General features: G+C 41.1%; 1 protein-coding gene across 1 annotated transcript in view; it reads right to left on the bottom strand.

Annotated features, from left to right (window-relative positions):
• Window positions 1-8,596: 8,596 nt before the first annotated feature.
• Window positions 8,597-21,115, bottom strand: part of LOC139766165 (uncharacterized) — a 58,737-nt gene continuing 46,218 nt past the window's right edge. Inside the window, exon 2 of the mRNA XM_071694433.1 lies at window positions 8,597-14,214. Coding sequence (XP_071550534.1) covers window positions 12,005-13,060 — 1,056 coding nt within the window. The 5' untranslated portion in view covers window positions 13,061-14,214 and the 3' untranslated portion in view covers window positions 8,597-12,004. The remainder of the gene's footprint in view (window positions 14,215-21,115) is intronic.

The raw sequence follows: 21,115 nt of genomic DNA, 5'->3' as shown, positions 1-21,115 counted from the left end.
GACATTCACTGAGAACCAATCACTTTCCTCTCTTCCTACTCGTACACATGCCTTTTAAAAACTTTTCACTGCTTCTAGCAACTTGCCTCCCACACCATATACTCTTAATACCTTCCACATAGCCTCTCCATCAACTCTATCATATCATAGCAATACCATCCAAACCCGCCGCTTTGCCGTCTTTCATCTTCCGCAAAGCTTTCACTACCTCTTCTCTGTTTAGCAAACCATTCTCCCTGACCCTCTCACTTCGCACACCAAAACACCCTATATCTGCCACTCTATCATCTAACACATTCAACAAACCTTCAAAATACTCGCTCCATCTCCTCACATCACCACTACTTGTTATTACCGCCCCATTAGCCCTTTTCACCGATGTTCCCATCTGTTCTCTTGTCTTACGCACTTTATTTACCTCCTTTCACAACATCTTTTTATTCTCCCTAAAATTTAATGATACTCTCTCTCCCTAACTCTCATTTGCCCTCTTTTTCACCTCTTGCTTCTTTCTCTTGACCTTCTGTCTCTTTCATTTATACATCTCCCGGTCATTTGCACTGTTACCCTGCAAAATACGTCCAAATGCCTCTCTCTTCTCTTTCACTAATAATCTTACTTTTTCATCCCATCACTCACTACCCTTTCTAATCTGTCCACCTCCCACGCTTCACATATCACAAGCATCTTTTGCGCAAGCCATCACTGCTCCCCTGAATACATCCCACTCCTCCCCCACTCCTCTTACGTCCTTTGCTCTCACCTTTTTCCATTCTGCACTCAGTCTCTCCTGGTACCTCATCACACAAGTCTCTTCCCAGTCTCACTTACTTTCACCATTCTCTTCACCCCAACATTCTTTCTTCTATTCTGAAAACCTCTACAAATCTTCACATTCGCCTCCCTAAGATAATGATCAGACATCCCTCTAGTTGCACCTCTCAGCACATTAACATCCAAAAGTCTCTCTTTCACGCGCCTATCAATTAACACGTAATCCAATAACGCTCTCTGGCCATCTCTCCTACTTACATACGTATAGTCATGTATATCTCTCTTTTTTCAACCAGGTATTCCCAATCACCAGTCCTTTTTCAGCACACAAATCTACAAGCTCTTCACCATTTCCATCTACAACACTGAACACCCCATGTACACCAATTATTCCCTTAACTGCCACATTACTTACTCTGCATTCAAATCACCCATCACTATAACCCTGTATCGTGCATCAAAACTGCCAACACACGAGTAGGAAGAGAGGAAAGTGATTGGTTTCCAGTGAATTCTGGTTTGCGGCAGCGGTGCGTGATGTCTCCATGGTTGTTGAATTTGCTTATGGATGGGGTTGTTAGGGAGGTGAATACAAGAGCTTTCGAGAGAGGGGCAAGGATGCAGTCTGTTGTGGATGAGAGAGCTTGGGAAGTGAGTTGGTTGTTGTTCGCTGATGATACAGAGCTGATGGCTAATTCGGGTGAAAAACTGCAGAAGCTGGAGACTGAGTTTGGTAAAGTGTGTGAAAGAAGAAAGCCGAGGGTAAATGTGAATAAGAGCAAGGTTATTAGGTTTAGTAGGGTTGAGGGAAAAGTCATTTGGGAGGTAAGTTTGAATGGAGAAAAACTGGAAGTGAAGTGTTTTAGATATCTGGGAGTAGATTTGGCAGTGTAAGAAACCATGGAAGCGGAAGTGAGTCACAGGATGGGGGAGGGGGCGAAGGTTCTTGAAGCGTTGAAGAATGTGTGGAAGGCGAGAACGTCATCTCGGAGAGCAAAAATGGGTATGTTTATAGTGGTTCCAACATTGTTATATGGTTGTGAGGCGTGGGCTATAGATAGGGTTGCGCGGAGGAAGGTGGATGTGCTGGAAATGAGATGTTTGAGGACAATATATGGTGTGAGGTGGTTTGATCGGGTAAGAAATGAAAGGAGAAGAGAGATGTGTTGTAATAGAAAGAGTGTGGTTGAGAGAGCAGAAGAGGATGTATTGAAACGGTTTGGTCACATGGAGAGAATGAGTGAGGAAAGATTGACAAAGAGGATATATGTGTCAGCGGTGGAGGGAAAAAGGAGAACTGGGAGACCAAATTGGTGATGGAAGGATGCAGTGAAAAAGACTTTGAGCGATTGGGGCCTGAACATACAAGAGGGTAAAAGGCGTGCAAGGAATAGAGTGACTTGGAACGATGTGGTATAACGGGATCGACGTGCTGTCAATGGATCGAACCAGGGCATGTGAAGCGTCTGGGGTAAACTAAGGAAAGTTTTGTGGGGCCTGGATGTGGAAAGGGAGCTGTGGTTTCGGTGCATTATACATGACAGCTAGAGACTGAGCGTGAACAAATGTGACCTTTGTTGTCTTTTCCTATCGCTACCTCGCGCGCATGCGTGGAGAGGGGGATGTCATTTCATGTGTGGCGGGGTGGCGACGAGAATGCATAAAGGCAGCAGGTATGATCTATGTACATGTGTATATATGTATATGTCTGTGTATGTATATATATGTATATATTGAAATATATAGGTATGTATAAGTGCGTGTTTGGACGTGTATGTATATACATGTGTATGTAGGTGGGTTGGGCCATTTCTTTCATCTGTTTCCTTGCACTACCTCGCTAACGCGGGAGGCAGCGACAAAGTATAATGAATATCAAAAAAGAAAGAAAATGGAAAGAAAGAATATGTATATATATATATATATATATATATATATATATATATATATATATATATATATATATATATATATATATATATATCTTTTTTTTTTTTTGCTTTGTCGCTGTCTCCCGCGTTTGCGAGGTAGCGCAAGGAAACAGACGAAAGAAATGGCCCAACCCACCCCCATACACATCTATATACATACGTCCACACACGCAAATATACATACCTACAAAGCTTTCCATGGTTTACCCCAGACGCTTCACATGCCTTGATTCAATCCACTGACAGCACGTCAACCCCGGTATACCACATCGCTCCAATTCACTCTATTCCTTGCCCTCCTTTCACCCTCCTGCATGTTCAGGCCCCGATCACACAAAATCTTTTTCACTCCATCTTTCCACCTCTAATTTGGTCTCCCTCTTCTCCTCGTTCCCTCAACCTCCGACACATATATCCTCTTGGTCAATCTTTCCTCACTCATTCTCTCCATGTGCCCAAACCACTTCAAAACACCCTCCTCTGCTCTCTCAACCACGCTCTTTTTATTTCCACACATCTCTCTTACCCTTACGTTACTTACTCGATCAAACCACCTCACATCACACATTGTCCTCAAACATCTCATTTCCAGCACATCCATCCTCCTGCGCACAACTCTATCCATAGCCCACGCCTCGCAACCATACAACATTGTTGGAACCACTATTCCTTCAAACATACCCATTTTTGCTTTCCGAGATAATGTTCTCGACTTCCACACATTCTTCAAGGCTCCCAGAATTTTCGCCCCCTCCCCCACCCTATGATCCACTTCCGCTTCCATGGTTCCATCCGCTGCCAGATCCACTCCCAGATATCTAAAACACTTCACTTCCTCCAGTTTTTCTCCATTCAAACTCACCTCCCAATTGACTTGACCCTCAACCCTACTGTACCTAATAACCTTGCTCTTATTCACATTCACTCTTAACTTTCTTCTTTCACACACTTTACCAAACTCAGTCACCAGCTTCTGCAGTTTCTCACATGAATCAGCCACCAGCGCTGTATCATCAGCGAACAGCAACTGACTCACTTCCCAAGCTCTCTCATCCCCAACAGACTTCATACTTGCCCCTCTTTCCAAAACTCTTGCATTCACCTCCCTAACAACCCCATCCATAAACAAATTAAACAACCATGGAGACATCACACACCCCTGCAGCAAACCTACATTCACTGAGAACCAATCACTTTCCTCTCTTCCTACACGTATATATATATATATATATATATATATATATATATATATATATATATATATATATATATATATATATATATATATATATATATATATATATATATATATATATTCCTATGAGTCCACGGGGAAAATGAAACGCGAAAAGTTCATAAGTGCACTTTCGTGTAATAATCACATCATCAGGGGAGACACAAGAGAGAAATATAACAGTTGATATACATCGAAGAGACGAAGCTAGGACGCCATTTGGTAAACATGTGATTGTCCAAAACATGTTGGACAATCACATGTTTACCAAATGGCGTCCTAGCTTCGTCTCTTCGATGTATGTCAACTGAATGTTATATTTCTCTCTTGTGTCTCCCCTGATGACGTGATTATTACACGAAAGTGCACTTGGGAACTTTTCGTGGTTCATTTTCCCCGTGGACTCATAGGAATATCTTGATCACGAGCAAAATTGTGATCCTTTCCAATATATATATATATATATATATATATATATATATATATATATATATATATATATATATATATTAATTTAGGGCGCAGATCTCCTTTAAAACGAATGTTTATTGGAAAAGAAAATCTTTTTTTCTATATTTTTTTTTTCATCCGTTCCTCCGAGGATAATGAAATACCTTATGTGTGTTTTCTATCTTTAATGTGAAATGATTATCACAAAATACAGTCCAACATTGCTAAGTTTTTATAGACACAAAGTTTCGTGTCTTCATCCATTATCATCATGTGAGTTACAGAACAGCAAAGGCTTCAAGCCTCACAGTGCAAGTTATATACAGAACACAGAGTGCCCATGTTGACCATAACAACACTGGCTGACAACTAACAATACAAACAGCCTTCACACAGCGGTCACCACCCGGGGCCAGTCAGCGAGACAACACGGTCTCCACACGGCTCTGGTGCCGTCATTGAGACACAACAGTCTCCACACGGTTCTAGTGCCGTCATCGAGACAACACGGTCTCCACACGGTTCTGGTGCCGTCATTGAGACACAACACAGTCTCCACACGGTTCTAGTGCTGTCATTGAGACAACACGGTCTCCACACGGTTCTAGTGCCGTCATTGAGACAACACAGTCTCCACACGGTTCTGGTGCCGGCAGTGAGACACATCACGGTCTCCATACGGTTTTGGTGCCGTCATTGAGACACAACACGGTCTCCACACGGTTCTGGTGCCGACAAAGACATAGTCTCTGATGCCACTGATGTCACGCAAACTCCTGTAGGCTGGAGCAAATGTCTTCTGTACTTCACTTTGTCACACTCACTGAAGATTATCTTTATTCTCACCATCCACGTCGTGTGCCTGAAATATAGAATATAAAATAATGATGGTTACATGGTGTTCCTTTACTCTGTGTCTTAATGTTACATGTTTACAGTGAAGGATTTTGGTATACACTAGTAATGACCACAACTTATAAACATTTCTGAATGAAGATATTCTGATAAGTCATACTTTATCATTTATCTATTTTACTTCACACAAACTTGATACTTATACTTATCACTGAAGCAAAAACTTATGTAGGTATTTGCTTCAAACAAAGACATAAATGAATATTGAATGTAAAGTCGTCTAGCGGGTAAGATGTGTCGCACGACAAGTTACTATTACAACTGCTCACCTCGACTCCTCCTCCTGGACGTGAGCTATGGTGTCAGGTTCACTGTACGTCCTCACACTGAGGAGAAATTGAGGGATGTTAGGAACTCCCTGAGGTTGTAACCTGGATATCTCCCCGTCTGCCCAAGGGTTCTGGAGCGAATCTGCCATAGTCCACCTCTCTACCCCTCCGAGTGAGCTGGTGTTCGGTTCATCAGCCAGTCACACCTCCCTCCACACTTCACCTCAGCCGCTGCCCCTGGGACACTTAGTGCTTGTCTCTGGGGGCGCGAAGGTCATTGAGGCGAGAGAAACTGCTGGATGATAATATAACTGCATCAACTTGCTTATATAACGAGCTAGTATGCTTGTTATAGGTCGCAATGTAAATACTGCCAGTCAACGTATTTCAATATGTCGCATTTCGACTTCGCTAAGCCTTAATTCTCCAGACCATTAAAGTGAGTACAAAGCCACGCTTGTACTGGCATAGAACATATGAGGCAATAGTTACATCGTGATATTTCAATGAAGTCGTTTCATTCTATAATTGTTAACATTATAACGTCAACTTGTTGTTAAATCCTTAACGTAAACTCCTGAACAGAGGGAATAATATATTGTATGAAAGGAAATACAGTTCGAACATGATATTTCACCTCCTTAAAAAACTATTCTGTCTTACTCTCCTTGCTAATGAGATCATGACATTTTCCTCCATGAAATTACACAGAGCAACCTTATCACTTGCCCATCATTGATAACAGTACGGTAAGTTACCGGTACCAAACCCTGAGTTATCTTGAATGTAACATTAGAGCGGCGTTAGTTGACGTTTGGCTCTTATCAAATCATAGTTAGGGTCGTAGGTCTTGGTACATCTGTCGGGCCATCTGAATACCTCCGTAATGAACACCTAATCTGAGAATTCCTCAAAGTTCAACATCATTATTGACGTACATCAATATCATTTAGCGATTCGTGCGTCCATTTCGCCCCCCTTCCCACTCTAACCTAGACCTTAGAAAAGCCCCATCCTATCTGAAATTCATTGTTTTACCAGCTCGTGTAACTTACTAAAAGAAATAATCCAGATTTTTTTTTTTCGCTCAAGTAACATCCAAAATCGATTCCTGAGCTAAGTGTAATACTAGATTCCCAGGACTTTGTTAGCATGAGGACTTGATGTAGCTTATCTGTTAACCGTCGGATCCTGTCTGTCATAGGTTATAACACCCTTGCGAAGGCTGTGCTTTGACATCTCACCTTCCTGGTCGTCTTCGTCTCTGCAGACTCGGCTTAACCTTTACACTAACGCAAGCGCGTCAGCCTCGCCTTGGCTATTCTGAAATCCCTACGTTGTAACGATATTCGTTAATGGCTTTCAGACGAAACGTAGGGATGGCAGCCTCCTTGCTTCTCTTCTCTGACTCCTGGTTACCATTGTACACCTTTCTATATGTGAGTGACCGTAGAGAGGACCAGAGTGTGTGGATATCATGACCTTTGGAGGACCGCCTGAAATTACATTGAACACTAGGTTAACCCACAGGAACTCCTCTCCCAGTCCCATCTGTCAACACCAAAGTTTCCATCTTACCTGTCAGATGTCCTTCCTCCACTAAATCAGGTTTGAATTACAGCACTTAAATTCTTCTCGCATTTCGCCTCACCCTTGGTGACTGGCAGCGTTCTCACTTCAGCACAATATTCAGAGCGGGTACGTCTTACCTCCTTATCTCTTAGAGTTACCATCTGTCGCACGACGTACACCATCGGCTGACCTGTCCACCATCACACCTGCTGGAGCAATATCTCTAGACTGAGTATCAAGTTTTAATTCTTTATTTTTCCAGACTTTTGTTTCATCGACGTCCTTCTCCAGATCTCTTATATTTCTCTCTACACTAACTGCTTACATATTATTTTCTTTGTCAGCACATAATGTTCACTTTCTGCTCCCGTCAATTCATCTTCCCTAATTTTGAAAAAAATTAAAGGTAAGGAAAATATATAAAGATAAGGATGCGTGTTATGTGTTGCCAAAAGTGATGGGTATGCAAAAAAGAGAATATGAATCTGGAGTCGAACACGAGCAACCCACATGTGGAACATGGTTGTTGGGGAGATTAGTGAGCAGTAATAAAATTTTCCTTCTTCCTCATCTTTGGCAATTCTCCAGCTCTTGTGTCCTCTTTAACCAAATAGTCAACATCAAGGACTTCTGTGATCACTTATTTCCCAGATGTATCATATTTAACAACTTCTATTTCAGTTTCTTTTTAATGTAAACGTTACTATCTGGTTCTTGGGTACTTTGTGTTGTCCCATTACAGACAATTCTCCAGCATACATTGTAGTTATTTGTCTCTATGACTCTCTGTCTCCATGAAAGTTGAAGTTTCCTGAGACTTTATCTGGATTGAAATTTTCCGTCGCCAGTACTTCACCATGTCCGAGGAGGGAGTGTGTCGCTGCTTCCCTCACCTTCCTGATTCGTCTTTCATTACTGTCAAAGTACAATTGGTATAGGTCATTGCAACTCCTCGGAGAACTGTAACCTTACAGTAAAATTATACACTTCTTTCCTTCATTAATCTTACACATCGTGTGCTCTCTGTATCCTCGTAGTGAGTGAATGTATGGCAACGTGATTTTTGGGTTTAGTTGTTTTCCTGGAGGACACTTGTTAGTGATGTACATGTAGGAATGCGCTGGACTGATCTGTAGAGAAGGTAGCGAATATTTCATGTATGTGCGAGTATACAAATACTGTCAGGTGTCTACTGTATTTTCTTCTCTTTCATTCTCTTCGTAATGTATCACTGGTACATAATCGTTTAGCACCCTCACCTCTCTACCCCGCCTCCAGGATCAAGTGGTGTGTATTGTGAAGATGGATGTGAGTGTACTGAGTCAGAGTTTGGGTGATGTCCGTTGACTGGAAGGTTTGCGTCATAAGAGACATCCTAGTTATGGTGGAACACTTTGCTACTAAATACCATTTTGAGATACTACTTGTACGAGAGGAAAAAGATTTCAAAGTTTATACTCTTGCCCATTTATTGGTGAACAGGAAAACCAGTTCCACATACATGAACTTACATTATTAGCGTGCCAAAACATCATGAAACATAAGCGTAATCCAGAAGCAAACATTACAGAGTAAGTGTGATGTAAACAATGTGTAGCAGAGAAGACAACTTGAGGTCAGGTGAGTTTCACCATTTGTCAGCATTTTCATAACGACTTTACATTGCCTTTTTCTTCACGGATTTACCTGTCCACACGACACGCTCAAATCACAGACAATAGGTAATCTTGCATCTTCAGTGCATGACATTATAATATTATTCATCATATATATACAAAAATAGTTGTAAATTAACTAGAAAGAAAAAAGGTGTTCATCACAGTCATTCAAAATATTTCCTGACATGATGCCTTCATAAGGAATGTGTCATGTTATGAAATACTTATCCACACCGACTTTACGTAAAACTTGTATTTGTTTTGTTCACTGGAAAATGAGACACTTTTCACAGTGCTTTTTAAGAACATTTATATGTCGTTCATCTTCACAAGGATCTTTAGCCGTGTTAATCATGTCTTATGGACACAACGCGTCGCTACGATCCTCAGCCAGGTGTAAAACCTCTTCGATCCGTCGTGTTGCTACAGTCGTCACCAAGTTGCGTTCCTTCGTGAAGCATCCACTCGCCGCCCAGGGTCGAGCGCATAGGTCTGAATCCTGATTGCGGCAGCCGGTCCACCGTCAACCCAGCTGTTAATTCACCCCTCGGGGTTGGTCGATAAAATGGGTACCTGGCTCACGCTAGGATATATATATATATATATATATATATATATATATATATATATATATATATATATATATATATATATATATATATATATATATATATATATTCTTTCTTCTTTCATACTATTCGCCATTTCCCGCACATTGGCGAGGTAGCGTTAAGAACAGAGAACTGGGCCTTAGAGGGAATATCCTCACCTGGCCCCCTTCTCTGTTCCTTCTTTTGGGGAAAAAAAAAAGTACAATTGGTATAGGTTATTGCAACTCCTCTGAAAACTGTAACCTTACTGTGTCAGCGAGGTAGCGTTAAGAACAAAGGACTGGGCCTTTGAGGGAATATCCTCACCTTGCCCCCTCCTCTGTTCCTTCTTTTGGAAAATTAAAAAAAAAGAAAAACAAATTTGCCATTTGTTTTTCTAAGTATTACTCACATACATTCTTCAACGTAAACACCTGATTCATACATCCTTTACCACTTCTGAAACCACACTGCTCCTCCCCAATCTGATGCTCTGTACATGCCTTCACCCTCTCAATCAATACCTTCCCATATAATTTCTCAGGAATATTCAACATACTTATGCCTATGTAATTCGAACACTCACCTTTATCCCCTTTCCCTTTGTACAATGGCACTATGCATGCATTCTGCCAATCCTCAAGCACTTCACCATAAGCCATACATACATTGAATATCCTCACCAACCAGTCACCCCCTTTTCTAATAAATTCCACTGCAATACCATCCAAACCCACCGCCTTGACGGCTTTCATCTTCCGCAAAGCTTTCACTACCTCTTCTCTGTTTACCAAATTATTTTCCCTGACCCTCTCACTTCGTTCACCACCTCGACCAAAACACCCTATATCTGCCACTCTATCATCTAACACATTCAACAAACCTTCAAAATACTCACTCCATCTCCTTCTCACATCACCACTACCTGTTATTACCTCCCCATTAGCCCCCTTCACCGATGTTCCCACTTGTTCTCTTGTTTTACATCCTTCTAAAACATCTTTATATTCTCCGTAAAATTCAATGATACTCTCTCACCCTAACTCTCGTTTGCCCTCTTTTTCACCTATTGCACCTTTCTTTTGATTTCTTGCCTCTCTCTTTTATACATAACCCAGTCATTTGCACTATTTCCCTGCAAAAATTGTCCAAATGCCTCTCTCTTCTCTTTCACTAATAAGCTTACTTCTTCATCCCACCACTCACTACCCTTTCTAATCTACCCACCTCCCACGCTTCTCATGCCACAAGCTTCTTTTACGCAAACCATCACTGCTTCCCTAAATACATCCCATTCCTCCCCACTCCCCTTACGTCCTTTGTTCTCACCTTTCTCCATTCTGCACTCAGTCTCTCCTGGTACTTCCTCACACAAGTCTCCTTCCCAAGCTCAATTACTCTCACCTCTCTATTCACCCCAACATTTTCTCTTCTTTTCTGAAAACCTCTACAAATCTTCACATTCGCCTCCACAAGATAATGATCAGACCCCTCCAGTTGCACCTCTCAGCACATTAACATCCAAAAGTCTCTCTTTTACGCGCCTATCAATTAACACGTAATCCAATAACTCTCTCTGGCCATCTCTCCTGCTTACATACGTATACTTATGTATATTTCTCTTTTTAAACCAGGTATTCCCAATCACCAATCCTTTTTCAGCACACAAATCTACAAGCTCTTCACCATTTCCATTTACAACACTGAACACCCCATGTACACCAATCATTCCCTCAATTGCCACATTACTCACCTTTGCATTCAAATCACCCATCACTATACCCGGTCTCGTGCATCAAAACTGCAAACACATTCTATTCCTATGAGTCCACCGAGAAATGAAACACGATAAGTTCCGAAGTGCACTATCGTGTAATAATCACATAATCAGGGGAGACACTAGAAAGAAATATAGCAGTCAGTTGATGGCCTTGATTAGGGCCTCAGCTGCCCGTGCCGTCTCACATAACATTGAAAAAATGTTGGATGCGTCACATCAACACGATCCTCAGCCACGTTTATCATCTGTCGGATGCGTCACGTTGATACGATCCTTTCCACGTTTATCATCTGTTGGATACGTCAAGTTGATACGATCCTCAGCCACGTTTATCATCTGTCGGATGCGTCACGTTGATACGATCCTCAGCCACGTTTATCATCTGTCGGATGCGTCACGTCGACACGATCCTCAGCCACGTCTATCATCTGTTGGATGCGTCAAGTTGACACGATCCTCAGCCACGTTTACCATCTGTCGGATGCGTCACGTTGATACGATCCGCAGCGACGTCTATCATCTGTCGGATGCGTCACGTCGACACGATCCTCAGCTACGTCTATCATCTGTTGGATGCGTCAAGTTGACACGATCCTCAGCCACGTTTACCATCTGTCGGATGCGTCACGTTGATACGATCCGCAGCGACGTCTGTCATCTGTCGGATGCGTCACGTCGACACGATCCTCAGCCACGTTTATCATCTGTTGGATGCGCTACTTCTGACATTTAGGACACATATGGCCAATGCTATGCTATGACCATACCCATACTAGTAAATGTAAGGAAGTATTTCATTCATCTTCTTCACGAAGAGTAACATAATATAGCTTAAAATTCTTCCTTGATAATATCAATATCGTTCATATGAGGTTTTAGTCTGATGATTTCAGAAAAATTATCCGTCTTGCAGACTATGGAATCTTCATCATCGTCAACCTCACGCTTCACCCCATCAGCACTACAAGATCTCTCCACTTTCAAGAGTGACTTTAACTGGTCCTCAGATGTCTGCTGGCAAGGCATCTTGTTACACTGATCTTCATCGTGGCAGAAAATGACGTGCTGCATGATACCGCTATCTTCAGTAGTCATCTGAGGACGTGAATATTCATATGGCTTCTCTCCTGCATGAACAGCCATGTGCTTCACTAAATGAATCCTCTGGGTGAAGGTCTTTTTGCAATGTGTACATTCATACGGTTTCTCTCCTGTATGAATTGCTATGTGCCGTGCTAAATTACCCCTCTGAGAGAAGGTCTTTTGGCAATGTGCACATTTATATGGCTTCTCTCCTGTATGAATAGCCATGTGCTGCACTAAGTTACCCCGATGGGAGAAAGTCTTTTGGCAATGTGAACATTTATAGGGCTTCTCTCCTGTGTGAGCAGCCATGTGCCGCACTAAAGAAACCCGCTGGGAGAAGGTCTTTTGGCATTGTCCACATTCAAATGGCTTCTCTCCAGTATGAATAGCCATGTGCTTCACTAAATTACCTCTCTGAGAAAAGGCCTTTTGGCAATGTGGACATTCATGTGGCTTTTCTCCTGTATGAATAGCCAAGTGCCGCACTAACTCACTTCTCCAAGAGAATGTCTTTTGGCAACGTGAACATTCATATGGCTTCTCTCCTGTATGAACAACCATGTGCCGCACTAACCTACTCCTCTGAGAGAAGGTCTTTTGGCAATATGAACATTCATATGGCTTCTCTGTGTTATGAACTCTCATGTGACTTTTAAGTTCATAACGTTTGGTAAAGATTTTCTGGCACTGTGAACAACTGAAAGGTTTCTCACCAGTGTACATAAGCGTGTCTACTCCCATGTTTGAATCCTGTATATATATTTCGTTGGATGGTGAACATGACACTGGTGTAGCCTCCATAATGCAATCTTACCAACAACTGGAACCCCTCTAACAGCTTGTTATTTGGTGATGGAACACAAGAGGCAAAGTGAATGATCCCAGCTGATTTGGGATAATCTGAATAAGATCAGTCTGTAGTATGCTACTCTGGGTCAGCTGTCGTAAGATGACCTGATGACCACTCATGCGTGGTGGTGAGGGTTGCGGCTTCTGCTCTGACACATGCCCTCCTAGTGTGGTCAGTTGAGGTCCAGTGCTTCCATTACCTTTTCACTTCCACCGCGAAGCACCACATCCACAATCCCAACGTAGCGGGTTACCAGATCCCTTGGTGTACAGTTTTCTCTCCAGCTTATCATCAGTTGTACTTCCTCTCACAGTGACACATTAAGTAGCGTCTCTGCATGATCTATTTTTGATTTCTTATGCCGTAAGTCCGCTTCTTGTGTCCGGCTATAGGCCAATATTGACAAATATCAACACGTATTTGAGCGGTTAATTCCAAACCAACGATCAGTACATATATCCTACAATCACCTTTTAGAGTCAAAGATAAGTATTTCCATCACCAACTTTCCTCTGGATGTATGTATCAGTACTTTTGATAAATATCCAGTTTGGCACTGGCTGCCGATATAGATACTAATAAAGGCTCATCAACTGAGTTAATTCAAGTTGCCAAGTGGTGAGATTATAAGTAATGGAGAAAGATGATGAATCCTGAAATATGCCTCGGTGTCATGACATAACGACAATCCGCATCGCAAACAAATGCCAGTCGTAACTAAATTTCAGTAATATCCATAAACACTTTGACTGTACTAAACATTAACATTGGTTCATATCAGTAACAAGAAAATGTTTTCCTCTGACTGCTTTGAATTTGTTGTTGAAATCTCTCAAAGCACTGTTCATTTATTGTTATCATCAGTACTGTTCTGTTGCCCCTGTTGTTACTGTTGCTATATAATCTTCAAATACTTCTGGAGCTGCTGTTGCTTAACCATTATAGTCAATTCCACCAATGCTTCTTGTCTGTTGTGGTTGATTGAAGGACTGCTGAATGTTGGGCGTTTCTTGTGAAGACAGATTGTTTACTTCGTGCGTCTGGCAACTTGTCATGCAGGGAATCTTTGAGGCACATATCACGTACCTGTGCTGAACACCAGGACCTGCAAGTTATAACAAAATGAACATTAATGCTAAACATTACAGGCAGTTACGGTAACATTGTGAGGTCAGACGAACAGGTATGATATACCCATCTATCTATCCATCTATCTGTCTATCTAATCTACCTATTTAGCTATATTAACATTAAAGGATTTAAGTAACCTGGTAAGTAATGTAAACTATCAATAAAAGGAAGAGCTAAAAGATTCTTTGTATCAAGGGAAAGTTTGGGTTTAACTCTGTAAGATAATTTCTTGGATCAGATTGAATATATCTTCTCAAACTCATCATCAATAAACTCTAGACTGAAAATACGTAATACCCTACGGAACACCAACTGGAATGATGATAATTAAACACTGTCATGTTAAGCTGAGTAATAATGAACATATGAACCAACATTGGTGGGTTTTCTGTATATGCTAAACTTCAACATGTGTCTATCTCTATGGATCATGCAATCTGAAAATGGTAAGGTACAATTATTTTCCACTTCCACAGCAAAGTTGGCAGAAGGTACTAAATTGTTAAGTAAAGAGAGAAATGTTTGTAATTTTCGTTTGTTAGTCAAACACAGAACATCAAATACGTGCATACCGAAACATTTAATGACAGGCACGATGCCAGACCCGAACATCACCATCTAGAAGAGCTTGTTCACCAATTTCATCTTAGTAACGTCTTTTCCTTTTATATCAACTAACTGTTCTACGTCTTCTATCTTATTCTTGTTATCTCCCCTGACGATGTGATCATTACATGAAGTTGCACATGGGAACTTTATCGTGTTTCATTTTCCTCTTGGTTACATACATATATATATATATATATATATATATATATATATATATATATATATATATATATATATATATATATATATACGGTAAATTATATGGGAGGGTATTGATTGAGAGGGTGAAAGCATGTACAGAGCATCAGATTGGGGAAGAGCAGTGTGGTTTCAGAAGTGGTAGAGGATGTGTGGATCAGGTGTTTGCTTTGAAGAATGTATGTGAGAAATACTTAGAAAAGCAAATGGATTTGTATGTAGAATTTATGGATCTGGAGAAGGCATATGATAGAGTTGATAGAGATGCTCTGTGGAAGGTACTATGAATATATGGTGTGGGAGGCAAATTGTTAGAAGCAGTGAAAAGTTTTTATCGAGGATGTAAGGCATGTGTACGTGTAGGAAGAGAGGAAAGTGATTGGTTCTCAGTGAATGTAGGTTTGCGGCACGGGTGTGCGATGTCTTCATGGTTGTTTCATTTGTTTATGGATGGGGTTGTTAGGGAGGTGAATGCAAGAGTTTTGGAAAGAGGGGCAAGTATGAAGTCTGTTGGGGATGAGAGAGCTTGGGAAGTGAGTCAGTTGTTGTTCGCTGATGATACAGCGCTGGTGGCTGATTCATGTGAGAAACTGCAGAAGCTGGTGACTGAGTTTGGTAAAGTGTGTGAAAGAAAAAAGTTAAGAGTAAATGTGAATAAGAGCAAGGTTATTAGGTACAGTAGGGTTGAGGGTCAAGTCAATTGGGAGGTAAGTTTGAATGGAGAAAAACTGGAGGAAGTAAAGTGTTTTAGATATCTGGGAGTGGATCTGGCAGCGGATGGAACCATGGAAGCCGAAGTGAATCATAGGGTGGGGGAGGGGGCAAAAATCCTGGGAGCCTTGAAGAATGTTTGGAAGTCGAGAACATTATCTCGGGAAGCAAAAATGGGTATGTTTGAAGGAATAGTGGTTCCAACAATGTTGTATGGTTGCGAGGCGTGGGCTATGGATAGAGTTGTGCGCAGGAGGGTGGATGTGCTGGAAATGAGATGTTTGAGGACAATATGTGGTGTGAGGTGGTTTGATCGAGTAAGTAATGTAAGGGTAAGAGAGATGTGTGGAAATAAAAAGAGCGTGGTTGAGAGAGCAGAAGAGGGTGTTTTGAAATGGTTTGGGCACATGGAGAGGATGAGTGAGGAAAGATTGACCAAGAGGATATGTGTCGGAGGTTAAGGGAACGAGGAGAAGTGGGAGACCAAATTGGAGGTGGAAAGATGGAGTGAAAAAGATTTTGAGTGATCGGGGCCTGAACATGCAGGAGGGTGAAAGGAGGGCAAGGAATAGAGTGAATTGGATCGATGTGGTATACCGGGGTTGACGTGCTGTCAGTGGATTGAATCAGGGTATGTGAAGCGTCTGGGGTAAACCATGGAAAGTTGTGTGGGGCCTGGATGTGGAAAGGGAGCTGTGGTTTCGGGCATTATTACAATGGGGCCATTGTTGTCTTTTCCTGGCGCTACCTCGCACACATGAGGGGGAGGGGGATATTATTCCATGTGTGGCGAGGTGGCGATGGGAATAAATATAGGCAGACAGTATGAATTATGTACAGTGTATATATGTATATGTCTGTGTGTGTATATATATATATATATATATATATATATATATATATATATATATATATATATATATATATATATATATATATATTTATGTATATATATTGGGAGCGGGGGGCTGGAAATCCTCCCCTCTCGTTTTTTTTTTTTTTTTTTTTAATTTTTCCAAAAGAAGGAACAGAGAAGAGGGCCAGGTGAGGATTTCCCTCAAAGGCCCAGTCCTCTGTTCTTAACGCTACCTCGCTATCGCGGGAAATGGCGAATAGTATGAAAAAAAAAAAGTATATATATATATATATTCTTTTTTCTTTCTTTCATACTATTCGCCATTTCCCGCATTAGCGAGGTAGCGTTGAGAACAGAGGACTAGGCCCTTGAGGGAATATCCTCACCTGGGCCCCTTCTCTGTTCCCTCTTTTGGAAAAAAAAAAAAAAAAAAAAAAAAAAAAGTGAGAGGGGAGGATTTCCAGCCCCCCGCTCCCTCCCCTTTTAGTCGCCTTCTACAACACGCAGGGAATACGTGGGAAGTATTCTTTCTCCCCTATCCCCAGGGATATATATATATATATATATATATATATATATATATATATATATATATATATATATATATATATATATATATATATATATATATATATATATTTTCTTTTTTTTTGCTTTGTCGCTGTCTCCCGCGTTTGCGAGGTAGCGCAAGGAAACAGACGAAAGAAATGGCCCAACCCACCCCCATACACATGTATATACATACGTCCACACACACAAATATACATACCTACACAGCTTTCCATGGTTTACCCCAGACGCTTCACATGCCCCGATTCAATCCACTGACAGCACGTCAGTGGATTGAATCGGGGCATGTGAAGCGTCTGGGGTAAACCATGGAAAGCTGTGTAGGTATGTATATTTGTGTGTGTGGACGTATGTATATACATGTGTATGGGGGTGGGTTGGGCCATTTCTTTCGTCTGTTTCCTTGCGCTACCTCGCAAACGCGGGAGACAGCGACAAAGCAAAAAAAAAGAAAATATATATATATATATATATATATATATATATATATATATATATATATATATATATACATAAATATATATATATATATATATATATATATATATATATATATATATATATATATATATATATATATATATATATATATATATATATATATATATATATATATATATATATTGATTGAGAGGGTGAAGGCATGAACAGAGCATCAGATTGGGGAAGAGCAGTGTGGTTTCAGAAGTGGTAGAGGATGTGTGGATCAGGTGTCTGCTTTGAAGAATGTATGTGAGAAATACTTAGAAAAGCAAATGGATTTGTATGTAGCATTTATGGATCTGGAGAAGGCATATGATAGAGTTGATAGAGATGCTCTGTGGAAGGTATTAAGAATATATGGTGTGGGAGGCAAGTTGTTAGAAGCAGTGAAAAGTTTTTATCGAAGATGTAAGGCATGTGTACGTGTAGGAAGAGAGGAAAGTGATTGGTTCTCAGTGAATGTATGTTTGCGGAAGGGGTGTGTGATGTCTCCATGGTTGTTTAATTTGTTTATGGATGGGGTTGTTAGGGAGGTGAATGCAAGAGTTTTGGAGAGAGGGGCAAGTATGAAGTCTGTTGGGGATGAGAGAGTTTGGGAAGTGAGTCAGTTGTTGTTCGCTGATGATACAGCGCTGGTGGCTGATTCATGTGAGAAACTGCAGAAGCTGGTGACTGAGTTTGGTAAAGTGTGTGAAAGAAGAAAGTTAAGAGTAAATGTGAATAAGAGCAAGGTTATTAGGTACAGTATGGTTGAGGGCCAAGTCAATTGGGAGGTGAGTTTGAATGGAGAAAAACTGGAGGAAGTGAAGTGTTTTAGATATCTGGGAGTGGATCTGGCAGCGGATGGAACCATGGAAGCGGAAGTGGATCATAGGGTGGGGGAGGGGGCGAAAATTCTGGGGGCCTTGAAGAATGTGTGGAAGTCGAGAACATTATCTCGGAAAGCAAAAATGGGTATGTTTGAAGGAATAGTGGTTCCAACAATGTTGTATGGTTGCGAGGCGTGGGCTATGGATAGAGTTGTGCGCAGGAGGATGGATGTGCTGGAAATGAGATGTTTGAGGACAATGTGTGGTGTGAGGTGGTTTGATCGAGTAAGTAACGTAAGGGTAAGAGAGATGTGTGGAAATAAAAAGAGCGTGGTTGAGAGAGCAGAAGAGGGTGTTTTGAAATGGTTTGGGCACATGGAGAGAATGAGTGAGGAAAGATTGACCAAGAGGATATATGTGTCGGAGGTGGAGGGAACGAGGAGAAGAGGGAGACCAAATTGGAGGTGGAAAGATGGAGTGAAAAAGATTTTGTGTGATCGGGGCCTGAACATGCAGGAGGGTGAAAGGAGGGCAAGGAATAGAGTGAATTGGAGCGATGTGGTATACCGGGGTTGACGTGCTGTCAGTGGATTGAATCAAGGCATGTGAAGCGTCTGGGGTAAACCATGGAAAGCTGTGTAGGTATGTATATTTTTGTGTGTGGACGTATGTATATACATGTGTATGGGGGTGGGTTGGGCCATTTCTTTCGTCTGTTTCCTTGCGCTACCTCGCAAACGCGGGAGACAGCGACAAAGCAAAAAAAAAAAAAAAATATATATATATATATACGTATATATATATATATATATATATATATATATATATATATATATATATATATATATATATATATATATATATATATTATCCCTGAGGATAGGGGATTAAGAATACTTCCCACGTATTCCCTGCGTGTCGTAGAAGGCGACTAAAAGGGGAGGGAGCGGGAGGCTGGAAATCCTCCCCTCTCGTTTTTTTTTTTAATTTTCCAAAAGAAGGAACAGAGGGGGGCCAGGTGAGGATATTCCACAAAGGCCCAGTCCTCTGTTCTTAAACGCTACCTCGGTAATGCGGGAAATGGCGAATAGTTTAAAAGAAAGAAAAGATATATATATATATATATATATATTTTTTTTTTTTTTTTTTTTATACTTTGTCGCTGTCTCCCGCGTTTGCGAGGTAGCGCAAGGAAACAGACGAAAGAAATGGCCCAACCCCCCCCCCCATACACATGTACATACACACGTCCACACACGCAAATATACATACCTACACAGCTTTCCATGGTTTACCCCAGACGCTTCACATGCCTTGCTTCAATCCACTGACAGCACGTCAACCCCTGTATACCACATGACTCCAATTCACTCTATTTCTTGCCCTCCTTTCACCCTCCTGCATGTTCAGGCCCCGATCACACAAAATCTTTTTCACTCCATCTTTCCACCTCCAATTTGGTCTCCCTCTTCTCCTCGTTCCCTCCACCTCCGACACATATATCCTCTTGGTCAATCTCTCCTCACTCATTCTCTCCATGTGCCCAAACCATTTCAAAACACCCTCTTCTGCTCTCTCAACCACGCTCTTTTTATTTCCACACATCTCTCTTACCCTTACGTTACTTACTCGATCAAACCACCTCACACCACACATTGTCCTCAAACATCTCATTTCCAGCACATCCATCCTCCTGCGCACATCTCTATCCATAGCCCACGCCTCGCAACCATACAGCATTGTTGGAACCACTATTCCCTCAAACATACCCATTTTTGCTTTCCGAGATAATGTTCTCGACTTCCACACATTTTTCAAGGCTCCCAAAATTTTCGCCCCCTCCCCCACCCTATGATCCACTTCCGCTTCCATGGTTCCATCCGCTGACAGATCCACTCCCAGATATCTAAAACACTTCACTTCCTCCAGTTTTTCTCCATTCAAACTCACCTCCCAATTGACTTGACCCTCACCCCTACTGTACCTAATAACCTTGCTCTTATTCACATTTACTCTCAACTTTCTTCTTCCACACACTTTACCAAACTCAGTCACCAGCTTCTGCAGTTTCTCACATGAATCAGCCACCAGCGCTGTATCATCAGCGAACAACAATATATATATATATATATATATATATATATATATATATATATATATATATATATATATATATATATATATATATATATATATATATATATTGAGATGAATAGGTATGTATATGTGTATGGGGGTGGGCTGGGCCATTTCTTTCGTCTGTTTCCTTGCGCTACCTCGCAAACGCGGGAGACAGCGACAAAGCAAATAAATATAAATATAAATATAAATAAATATATATATATATATATATATATATATATATATATATATATATATATATATATATATATATATATATATATATATATATCTACAATCATTGTACATAATCGCTGTTTCCCGCGTCGGCAAAGTAGCGCCTGGAAACAGACGAAGAATTGCACATCCACTCATAAACACATATATGTGCATAAACGTCCATATATGCACATTTACACACACACACACACACACACACACACACACACACACACACATACACACACACACACACACACACACACACACACACACACACACACATAAACACACACACA

The sequence above is a fragment of the Panulirus ornatus genome, chromosome 57, assembly GCF_036320965.1.
Source record: "Panulirus ornatus isolate Po-2019 chromosome 57, ASM3632096v1, whole genome shotgun sequence".
NCBI lineage: Eukaryota > Metazoa > Arthropoda > Malacostraca > Decapoda > Palinuridae > Panulirus > Panulirus ornatus.
The sequence above is the reverse complement of the archived record's forward strand: the minus strand, read 5'-3'. Positions and strand labels throughout refer to the sequence as shown.